General features: G+C 38.1%; 1 protein-coding gene across 2 annotated transcripts; it reads left to right on the forward strand.

Annotated features, from left to right (window-relative positions):
• The first annotated feature begins 1067 nt into the window (after window positions 1-1067).
• TTC14 (tetratricopeptide repeat domain 14) lies at window positions 1068-10573 on the forward strand. Of its 2 annotated transcripts, none has more exons than XR_004080284.1 (12): window positions 1068-1252; window positions 1351-1472; window positions 1703-1902; window positions 2289-2373; window positions 2453-2582; window positions 3236-3388; window positions 4030-4101; window positions 5305-5424; window positions 5508-5630; window positions 6458-8066; window positions 8534-8643; window positions 9159-9183. XR_004080284.1 is itself a non-coding variant. In XM_031047116.1 (12 exons), the coding sequence occupies exons 1-12, from the start codon at window positions 1089-1091 to the stop codon at window positions 10099-10101; spliced, it is 2340 nt and encodes a 779-aa protein (XP_030902976.1). In that variant the 5' UTR covers window positions 1068-1088; the 3' UTR covers window positions 10102-10573. The 2 variants fall into 2 exon arrangements, 1 of the variants encoding a protein (XP_030902976.1); XM_031047116.1 differs by having other exon boundaries at window positions 6458-6575; window positions 9159-10573.
• Window positions 10574-11366: the final 793 nt, after the last annotated feature.

Raw genomic sequence — 11366 nt, forward strand, 5'->3', positions numbered from 1 at the left:
TTCCAGTTGGTTTAAAGCACTTTTTTCCATTAGCTAGAAGAGGTGATTAACATGAAGAACCTCCTGAGTTAAATGTCTTTAAACTTAGCGCTGATAAACTGAACCATTGTATCTTGTGTTAGGGTTAGAGTTAGGGTTAGGCCTACTTTAACGGCTCAATTGTAATTTCAGTCCATAATCTTTTGCTGAGGTAACTGCCCATTTCCCCTCTTTGTTTCAGTACAGCTATTCTGACAAAAAAAAAAAAAAAAGCCAGCATATCTCTTGCCAGCACACTTCTTCATTTCACCTGTATGAATTTCTGATGGGAAGCCTGTTAGATGGACAGTTCAAGGGGAGAGCATTATGAGTATCACAGTGGTTTGTTTCTGAGGTGAGCCCCCATCACTTCCAGGGTGACGTTCCTGCCCCACACAACAGTGATGTCTCCAACACTCTTTCATTTGTTCTCTTTATTGTAACTTAGTGAAGACATTTAAGAACTGAGAACTAATTGAGAACTTCTTGAGCGCTGTTTCCTCAGTTCTGGAGAATCTCTTCTTAACCAAACACACCTCAGCTAACGTGCGAAGAAAATATGCCGGGGGAAGCACTTGGGCTGCGCCTTCTCAGAGGAAGACACACTGCAGAGGAAGCACTGCTTTTTCTCTTTCGCATCAGCGTTTGGGTCCCACCTCTGGCTCACGTGACGGCGGTGGGCACCACAGGTGGGACCCGGAATGCTCCGCCTCAGCCAGGAGCGACGGGGGCGCAGCGCCCTCTCCCGACATGGCCGCCACGAGAACGGCCGTTCGGGGCCCTCGCTCCTGTCCCGGGAGCGGCTCCCTCGGCGCTGCCGAGCTGTTCCGTAGCCGCCGGCCATCTGTGTAATTTGTACACTTTACTTTTTATTGTTCCCTTTCATTTTCCAATACAGTGGGAAACCTGGAGACCGGCCCCGCAAACGGTCCTCCTACTCCCCAGGGGGCGCCGCGGCCGCCTGGTCACAGTCCTTCTCTTGACACCGACGCTCGCCCAGCTCATGCACTTTGCTTACTACTACCGTGTCAGGCTGCGGTTCCAGTTCCGGGAGGGGTGGCTGTGGTGGCATGGACCGGGAGCTGCTGCGTCAGGTGCTCAACTACCATGGTCCTGAGCTGCTCTCGCTGCTCCGCGCCGAGCAGCAGGACAACCCTGACTTCCGCGGGCTGCTGCCGCCGCCGGGGACCGTCTTCGAACAGCCACGTGGAGCCCCGCAACCACCGGCAGCCTGGTAAGGAGTGCCGGGGCAGTGCGGATGGGGAAGCGAGCTGTGAGGTGCCACAGGGGGGTTCTCACGGGGTTGTTCTGACGGGGTTTTCCTTCCCCTAGCAAAGAGAGGACGAGCCTTGACACCGAGATAAAGCGCTTCATTGCCAAAAAAGCTGATCTCCTTTTTGCCCACTCGTGGAGACCCAGCGGGCCTCTCTCCGAAACGATTGAAGAAAATGAAGGTAGGCCGGCTCACGGGAACGGTGTTGGGTGTGGGGGAGGCCCTGCACTGAAATCGGCATTGCTGAAAACAGGGTGACAGGTTTTGCTGTGATTTTTATAGGCTGCACACAAATAGCCTGTTACAAATAAACTAAATTTTGCATGTTTAAAAAATGCGATTTTAACCTGTGAAGTATTTTATGTTCTCAGGTTGTAGCTTAGTTGTTTCACACTGTGTTGTGTATTGCAGATTATTACGCTGTTATGCCACCCCTGGAACAGTTCATGGAGGTTTCCAGGGAAGAGAGGAGAGGATTATTTTTTCAAGACATCGATCGTGGTGATATCGTGATTGGGAAGATTACTTCTATTCGTGAATTTGGCTTTTTTATGGTGTTGATTTGTCTGGGAAGTCGTTTCATACGGGAAATTTCAGATTTACAAATCACTGTAAGATGCAGTTTTTATCAATATTTTATTGTTGATAAATAGTAATTTTTTAGTGTACTAGTTGTGTCATGTTTTTTAATGGAATGTTATGTGAAGTAAAAGGTGAAACTGAACTTTGGGATGGTGGGTGGCATCTGAATTTGTGAATAACTTATGGTGCATTGCTGAGACAGCAAATGCTTCTTTTTATGCCCCATACTCAATGTGTACTACATCTGAGCGGTTTTATTTATAGGGGCATAAATTTTTACTTGAACCAGAATGTGCTTCTATCACAGCTCTAATGGGCATTAAGATTAAATAATCATATTCTGGCATAATCTTGGGGGCAAAAAAATCTCAAATTTTGGGTTTGTTTATGATATGCCTACATTCTTCTATTGCAGGCTCTTTGTCCTTTGAGAGATGTGCCTTCTCAAAGCAGCCATGGAGATCCTTTATCTTATTATCAAACTGGAGACCTTATTCGAGGCAAGTAGCTGTAGAACTTGTAAGGAATCTCTTTCAGTTTTTGAGACATTTCTGTAACTGTCTTTCACTGTTTATATAGCTGTTGTCAAGGATGTTGATCGTTACCATGAGAAGCTCGCGGTGTCACTTTACAGCTCTCCTCTTCCACCCCATCTTTGCAAGACAAAACTAGGCGTAATTACTTCTGATGACTTCCCACTACATTATAAGTAAGAGCATGCTATTCAGCTATACTTGCTAGGTATATGATATTCAGTGTGTCTGAAGACCATTTTTGACAAACTGTTCTTATAACTTGATGTTTTTCTGATTAATTAGATGATTACAGGGTTTTTGCTGTTTGTCTCTATACATACTTGTTTCTGAATATGTCAAGTGTGGTTGGTCTTTGAGCATCTTTCCTAAAATGTAAGGAAAGCAAAAAGCAGAGAGGTATCTGTCACTGTGGGACTGTTAGCAAAACACCACAACAAAGAAACAAACAAACCCCTAAAAAACAAAAGAAACAAGAACCTTGGGAGACTGGAATATGAAATTTTAAAAATTTAAAAATTACCCTTAGAAAACAGGAAGACAGAGCATTCTCTACCATTTTTGTAGAATTTTTTTATGTCCTGGAGATATGTAGACTGGTGCCAATATAGGTTTCAGAAGTTCGCTTAGGCTAAAAGATACAAGAGTTGCTAAATTGTAAAAAAATATATGCCTGTAAAATGGAACAACTTTTGAGCAGTGATAAATATCAATATAGGCATTTTTATTATAAGCATAAGCATAATGAAATTGAAGATACTCTCTGTGAGGTTTTATTAGTGTACATCAGTGGTTTTTTTGTGGTTTGTGTTTTTGGGTTTTTTTTAAGGCGAAGCATGGAAGTTGCTAATACAGCAGAGACCTTTGAAGAGGTTTTGCATCGTTCCCCAGGATTTGGTAATCCATCATTAGTTGAATATTTAGCAGAAAAACTAGGAATAAGTGAATCAAATCCACCATCTTTGCTAAGAAGTCTTCAAATGTAAGTGATCTTTACGTTGTTCCTATCCTATAGCTTTGTGAAGATTATTCTACTCTATTGAGATAGACCAGGCTACTTAAACCTTTTCCATTTGATTTGCATGACTGCAGCTTACATGTCCTTAAATATTTAAAAGCAGACTCTTCTAGAGTAAGAAACTTACATTTGAAATTCTATTGCGCTGAATAAGCAAGACACCTTATGACAGATAATGTTTGATACCAAATACCTTAGGAATTTATTGCTCAGATCTTGTCAATACCTTTGAATTGAAGTGCAGGATACTTAAGTTTTAGTGTCGTCTGTCAGATGTTTATTCACAGTATTTATTTTAGTAATACATTTGCTTTCTTTCTTAAAATAGATTCAAATATACCTAGTGATATATATTGGGTCCCAAAGCAGGGGTGAATATGTTTTTGTTGAACATGCTGCAGATGTACTAGTTTGATTCAGCACTTCTAAGATAGACTGGGAAAAGCTGGTTTCAGAAATACAAAAGAACATTCCTGACTGAGGGAGAGCAATAAAGCAACGTATAAGTATTTCAGTTTATTTGAACTGCATTACATGTTGTAATTTTGTAGACTCAGAACTTCAACTTGATGCTTTTTTTTTGTTTGTTTGATTTTTCCTTAAAGTAAAAATTTCAATGAAGAAGATTTTGCCCCTGCATTGAGGAAAAAGCAGTCTGAATCATGGGCCTTGAAATGGTATGTAATACTTTCTCTTGTCAGTGCTTACTGTTTGTAGGTTACAGGTTATATTTCATAGAAGAAAATACACATTGAACCACTTTTTCCAGCACCTGTGTAGTGATGTAACCAGGAAGAACTTCTTGAAAGTAGCTCTAACTGCTAAATGGGTACATGATAGATAAAGTTTCAAGATTAAGTTCAAAAATATTTGTCAGGTTAAAGTGAGAATTCCCTGGAACATCTGTAATGTGCTAGCCTATTGATGAGATATGACTAAGATTTTAGACAATACCAAGCACACAATTTTCCATTTTAAAATTGGGTGTTGAATGACTTAGTACTGCTTGTACATTTGGGCCCCAGACTATAGATTGGATAAGCGCACTTGCTGTCTTTTAAAAGGTAAATGTATTTCCCTGGCTGCATTTGGAACAGCAGCTCTAGATACATGCTATTGCTTTTAAGCTGTACATGCGCATGTGGGCATATTCTACAGGGTGAAGGAGGCAGAACAGAAACTCTTCTCAAAATGCGTATCTTTTGTGGAAAAACTTGTTTTGAATCCACAAGGTCCAAAAAAAAAAACCAACCAAAAACTGAAACCTTGGAATTTCTGGGTTCTGTCCTAGCAAAGCACTGGTTTTCATAAAATAAGTGGTTTTCAACTTTGATTAGTTGCTGAAAAAACTACTTGTAATGTTAAATATAGATTTTAATTAAAAAAAAAGTTATTATGAAAAGTTCTGAAATTCATCTCTTGTTCTCTTCCAATAAAAGAAGCAATTAATCTCTTAGCAATTGTAGAAGAAAGATTTTACAGCTCATATTACCTGAACCTTAAATAATTGAGTTTGAGATGAGCTTGTTTCAGCGTATATCATCCATCCACCTGCCTCATGTTGTTGGGTTAATGATGTCTTTTAACTCTAGATATAATTAAGCTGTTCCACTTTAATGGTGGTAGGTCACACCCAGAGTTTTATGCAGAGAAGTGATTAAGTATTCACTCCATAAATGAAAAACAGTGTAACATCGTAGCACTGTCTGCAGAAATGCTCTCCATTCTATCACGTTAATCTGAAATGCCAGTGTTAAGTACATGATAACCAGTCAAGTTTTATTACCTGTCACTTGTTTGGAACCATGATTTGTGAGCAATTAACAGTATGAAATCTGCACAGACTAATTACATGATATTTTCTAAATCCTTTTCTCCAGTGTGAAGGCAGGGGTTGATTATTTTAAGGATGGGCACCATGTGGAAGCCATGAATGAGTACAACAAGGCTTTGGAATTTGATCCAGAGAATGTTGAAGCTCTGGTAGCACGTGGAGCTCTGTAAGTCTGCTTGTTTCGCTGGGTTTTCTACTTTGTGAAAGAGAAACAACACTAAAATCTGCGCAACTTGTCTATTGTTCTAGGTATGCAACAAAAGGAAGTCTGAACAAAGCCATAGGTGACTTTGAAATTGCTTTAGCAAACTGTCCTACCCATAGAAATGCAAGAAAATACCTCTGTCAGACTCTTGTGGAAAGAGGCGGGCAGTAAGTCTGTTTTCATTTGGTTGGTGACAATTTTTCTCATAATACTTTTTGAATACTGTTCTAGTTAGGACACAGAATGGTATCTTTCCTTCCTGTCTGGGTTTAAAAAAAAACAAAAAAAAAGCTTTTGTTGGAAATACGCCTGCTCATGCAGTCAGTTTACGCTTACTCCTCTGATCCAGTTAAAATCCTGGCAAAATATTTGAGGTTTAATCCTTGTTATGCTTTCACTGGTAGGATACCAGGCTTGAAGAGTCTTGTGAAATGTGTGAATACATTCCAATAGGCTTTGAGTTGTTTTTTGTTTGTTTGTTTGTTTGTTTGGCTTTTGGGGGTTGGTTTGTTTGTTTTGGGGCTTTTTTTTTTTTTTGAGGGTTTGGAGATGATATTTGTGTATGTGGTTTGTTTGGCTCTTTAAGAAAGTATTTGTAACAAAATTGTGTTCTGTTACTCTACTGAAATATTGGTTAAACTCTGTAACAAAAAAGTTTACTATTGAATATTCAGCAAATAGATTTCTTGTAAGCCCTGTGTTAAGAAGAAACAGACAGTATTTTTGAAACTGGAATTGACATGTCCAAGAATAATATTACTGATGATTTGGAGGTAATAATAGATCAGAAAATACCAGTTTACTACTTTAAGAGATAATAATGTTTCAGAAATACTGTTTTACTTTTGTACTGAGGTGGGCTAAGGTGAGTGATATGGTCCTGGAGGGATGCAGTGGTACTGCCATAGCGCAAATAAGAAAGATAGTTCTAAAAATAAGAAAAAAAAATCAAAATCTGTGGCTTAACTGTATACTATTATCACTTGAATTTCAGGTTGGAAGAGGAAGACAAACTAGTAAATGCTGAGAGTTATTATAAGAAAGCCTTAAGTTTGGATGAGACTTTTCAAGAAGCAGAAGAGGCCTTAACAAAACTCCGTAAGCATATACAGGTGATTCTTTACTTTCTCTTCATACAGTGCTCTCAGTGACAATAAACATCAAAAATCATATTAGATCTTTTGAACATGGTGAGTTTAAGGTCATGGTTTGTCTGCTTCCCTTCTTTAAAGTAAATCTTTTACAGTAAGCATTATGGCTGTACCTGTCAGAAGAAGGTACCCCTTGATGAGTTCACTATTTTGAAGTGGGTAGTAAAGAAATGCCAAATAGTGGAGACAGGGAAAAGAGCAAAGCCTGTTAACCCTGTCAGCTAAAGCAAGGATAAGAATATTTCATCATACAAGCATGATTAACACTGTTAAATGATAACATTATGTGAATATAAACAGAGAAAGTGTAAGCTTGAGCAAGCCAAATAAACATTTCACACCATCTTACTGGCCAAATCCTTGTCATTTGGAGTAATTGTGAAAATGTAGAGTAACACCAGCCAAAACTAACTCACAGGAAGATCACAGGAGAGGGGAAATGAAGATGTAATTTAAAGGAAAACAGCAGGAGGTGGAGGGTTGGGCAGACAGTTTTTACTCCCCTCTGCTGTTTTTGGTTTGTTTTCTCACTTCTCTTGCATGCAGCATGGTTCCCAGGTGAGCCCTGGTGGGTCTCTCTGCTAATTTGAGTTAAAATTGTTTTTCTTTTATTTACCTCCTTAACTTGTGTTGACTTCCACAGAGGGTCAAAGAGTAAAATAGAGCACTGAGGAGCAGGCTTTTTTTGTTCTATGGTTCTGTGTGTAACAAGTACATAAACTGAGATAGATGGCCTTAATCAGCACTTCTTCAGTTGGTGGAGCCATAATGCTGACAGACTGTGTTGAAAGAGGGGAAGAGGAGATACAACGATCTCTTTAGTTAAACTGAACTACATCATAGATAAACTGTTATACAGTACTTGAGACACGTTTGGCTTCTTTAGAAAGAGGTGTCAGTCTGTTAAAATTAATATCCTTAGCAAGTAGATGAATTTTACACTCCTTTAGGGTTTCCTAATGTATGGGTCATTGAAGCACCAAATAAAAGCCACAATGATAGCTATTGTTTGTTGGTTTGCATAGCCTTAACTGAAATTAAGGATTTCCTTTACAATATCTATTCAGACAGTTGCTAAGTTTTGAAAGCAGTCAGACTCTGTTCACTCTTAATATGAATAGAGCTCCTCTTCAGGGCTGTGAAGTGCAGATATCTGATCTCTTAATAGGCTTATATAGTTTAAGGATTATTCATCTGGTGACATGCTCTTCTGCATTTACCTGTATTTTAATACATAAGTCTGAATCTTTTGTGCGAGAATGGCTAAAGCAACACTGGAGTATTGTTTTCCCGTAATACTGATTATGTGTTTTTCTCCAATGCATTTTCTTCCGAATTGGACCGTTGTTGCTGTATCTGACATCTGGTGCTGCTCATCACCCACAAACCCTTGGAACATGATTTCTTACATAAACTATGCATCAAACTGGTCTGTGAAATTGTTACCAAACGGTTTGTATTCAAACATGGCCAACTTGAATACATTTTAAAATCCTGCCGTGTTTTACTTGTAAACTACAATACTTTCCCTAAAACCTTTCTCTCTCTTGGGGTTTGGTTGTTTTGGGGATTTTTTGTTTTGTTTTCTTCGTGTTGGTAATAATGTGTCTTCTGGCATATTCTATCTATGCTTTCTGGGCTCCATGCTTCACGGTATACTGGATCATGGGTACCACTGCAATGGTTGGTCAAATGTATTTTTTAATGGAATAAAAACTGCAATATGGTCCTTAATGGAAACCTGATTATCACAATGGCCAATACCAAATTCATAACTAATGTTAATTCTTGGTCTGGGAATTCTGGTAAAACATCCCTGGTGTAAATGTACATTTGAATGGGGTTGGGGATATGGGGAAAATACCTGTGTTAACATTTTTAATGTAATTTTTTTTTTATGATGCTTGGGTTCATAAAAGAAATCTTTGGAAATGAGGGAGAAACAAGCTGCCAAAGAAGAGAGACAAAAAGAAAAGAAAATTGAAACAAGTGCAGAGAAATTGCGTAAGCTCTTAAAAGAAGAAAAAAGGTAACTTTGTTATATTCGGTATACTGATTAGATGGCAGTAAGTGCAGATAAAACGATGAACAATGCATTTCCAAACAGAATGTCCTAGTAAGTACCTAGTAATCTCTCAGGTAATTTCTCCCTAGGTAAACTGCTTTTCCTCCAGAATTTTTTTTTGTGGGTAGTGTCCTTTAGTGCATATACATTAATCATATACATAGTCATTAAAGGTGAAGTTGTTTAAAAAATACTTGACATATTTACAGTGAGGTGAAGTTATTTAAAAAATACTTAGCAATGTGAAGTATTTGCAGGGTGTAATGCCATATTAAACCTAGAAAGATTTTGATAACAAATTAGTAATTGCATTTAATTTAATTTTTTTATAAAGAAATAGTATTTGAAATTGTCAGGCTCAGTTTCCATTCATGCCTTACAGTCCAGTCTCAGCCAAACTGGGAAGTACAGATTTGCTTTCTAGATCTAATTTTTGCCCAATAATGAAGATTATCTCACAGTTTAATTATGTTTTTTAGGTTGAAGAAGAAACGGAAAGTTTCAACTTCCTCCTCTTCCTCATCATCATCAAGTGATTCTTCATCAGATGTATCAATTTCTTCTTCCTCCTCTTCCTCTGATCACAAGAAACGTAGGAAAAAGCATCGGAAGAGATCTGAGTCTTCCCGTAGCTCCAAAAAATACTCATCTAGAGCTTCTTCCCATTATAAAGATCAGATTAGGAAAGAGGAGTGTTATTCACCTCCAGCTGATACCTCTGCTTCCTTTCTTAACCAAAGTTTTGAAGTGGAGAAACTGCTGGAAAGGCAGGACAGCTTAGTGTGTCCAAAAACAGAAGTAAAAGAGAAAGACACACATCGTTCTTTTTCAAGGACTTCAGGTGATGATGAAGACACTTTTGGAGGTAGGTCTGAAGCTTCAAGAGATTCTTACAGTAGTTCCAGAACACTACCAGGCAGTAGCAAAACTGAAAAATATAGTGAACCAGATCGATTTTCCTCTAGTTGGAGGGGTTCCTCAGGTTCATATCATAGGTCATATGATAAACCCAGTATGCATTATTTTAAGAGATCGGAAAGGGATGGAGAGGGGAGAAAAGAGCCATTTAAAAAACATGGCTCAGGTCACAAGAGGTATTACGGGTCTCCAGCAGTGTCTGACTATTATGAGAAGTCAGCAGGAAAATGCAGATCATATTCTAGCACCAGCTTCCGTGAAGGTGATAAAAGCTATGACAGGGATAGGCATGTGTTAAGTAAACATAAAAATGAAAGTGAGTATAAGAGTAGAAGTTCTGAGGAGACTAGTAAAACAAAGGAACCAGATGAGGAAACATCTTTAGAGGGCACAGGGCAAACAGACAGTGGTATTAAAAGAAACCTGCCACAGAACTTAATTAACATATTCAATCAAATAGCTGAATTTGAGAGGGAGAAAGGAAGTAAGCAGAAGAAAGAGTGAAGTACCTAAGAAAACACTATGCTCATGAGTGTAGTTAAACTTTCAAGTAGTTATTGAGGAAATGTAAATAAAGAACAATAGAAAGGCAGAATTTGTTCTGTCTTGCAGAATGTCAGAGAATTCTTAAAGCAAAGATTGTATGGTGGAAAGAGATGTAAGGATATCTTCCATAAAAACCAGTTATTTCTTAAAATCTAAATTTCCAAGGCTTTTAATTTGGGATGCTCCTGCAAAATATTCTCTGATGGTTGAAATCCTTTAATACCCCTGGACTGTAGTTCGCTGCAACTCACATCAAATATGCACTTTAATAACAGATGGGGTGTGTTTGTTTTTTCTTGTCCCCTGGGGTACTATTGACTGTTGCTATTTTGTTATCGAAGTTTAGCTATAGAAAGAGGATAACTGAATAAAAGTCATGTGCCATCAATGTACGTAGTTCATTTGCTTATTAAATTTTCTTAATTCTTAATTTTGTGTCTTCCTTTTTGTGAATGTTGCTGGGATGTTTCATACTGGTGCACTGCTCATACATGCTGTGTATATATATATGCACAGAACCTTCATTGTATGTGAAGGCAAGTGTATTACATTCTTAAATGCATCAAAGGTAGAAGGGTTTTAGAACAGTGTTTATTGTTCAAATGTGGGCCTTTGGGCTTTGGGTTGTGTTTTGGGGTTGTTTTGTTGGTTTTTTTTTTTTGCTGTTAGGTATTTGCTTTACAAGGTAACTAACTGTTGCATTAGTTGTAGAAAAAGTGCTCAGTTTACAATGACATCTGCAGAAATAATTGGCAGGATATGCTAAGGACCTAATAATACCTGGTAGACTATGCAATGCTCATTGTACTTCAACTGCGAGTTTTCCACGTAATGGCGTAGTTATGGGTCAGTTGCAGAAAAGGTGCTCTGTAATTTTTTAATAGAAAAAGTACTGTTCTGAAATACTAACATAGCTTAGTTAAGATTAGCCTTGGTTGTTAATCAAATAGTCATGTCATGTCTGAGCTGGAAGCATACATTTTCTTTTCTGGGTTGTTGCAATGTAATATAAAACTATTTTGACAGCAGTGAACATAGCAGTGTACAAAAATTAATGGCTTTAACTCTCCTTTTCATTGTAAGGATGAAAAGGCATCTGGAGGGTTTTAAAGTTCTTTAATTCTCAAACAGCAAAATGAGAGAGTAATGTAAAGGTTAATTTATTATATAAAACATATGCTTAACATTTCTCCTAGATAATGTATTGCATACTGTAGAATTAA

This window comes from Melopsittacus undulatus, chromosome 6 (genome assembly GCF_012275295.1).
Source record: "Melopsittacus undulatus isolate bMelUnd1 chromosome 6, bMelUnd1.mat.Z, whole genome shotgun sequence".
NCBI classification, from domain to species: Eukaryota; Metazoa; Chordata; class Aves; order Psittaciformes; family Psittaculidae; genus Melopsittacus; species Melopsittacus undulatus.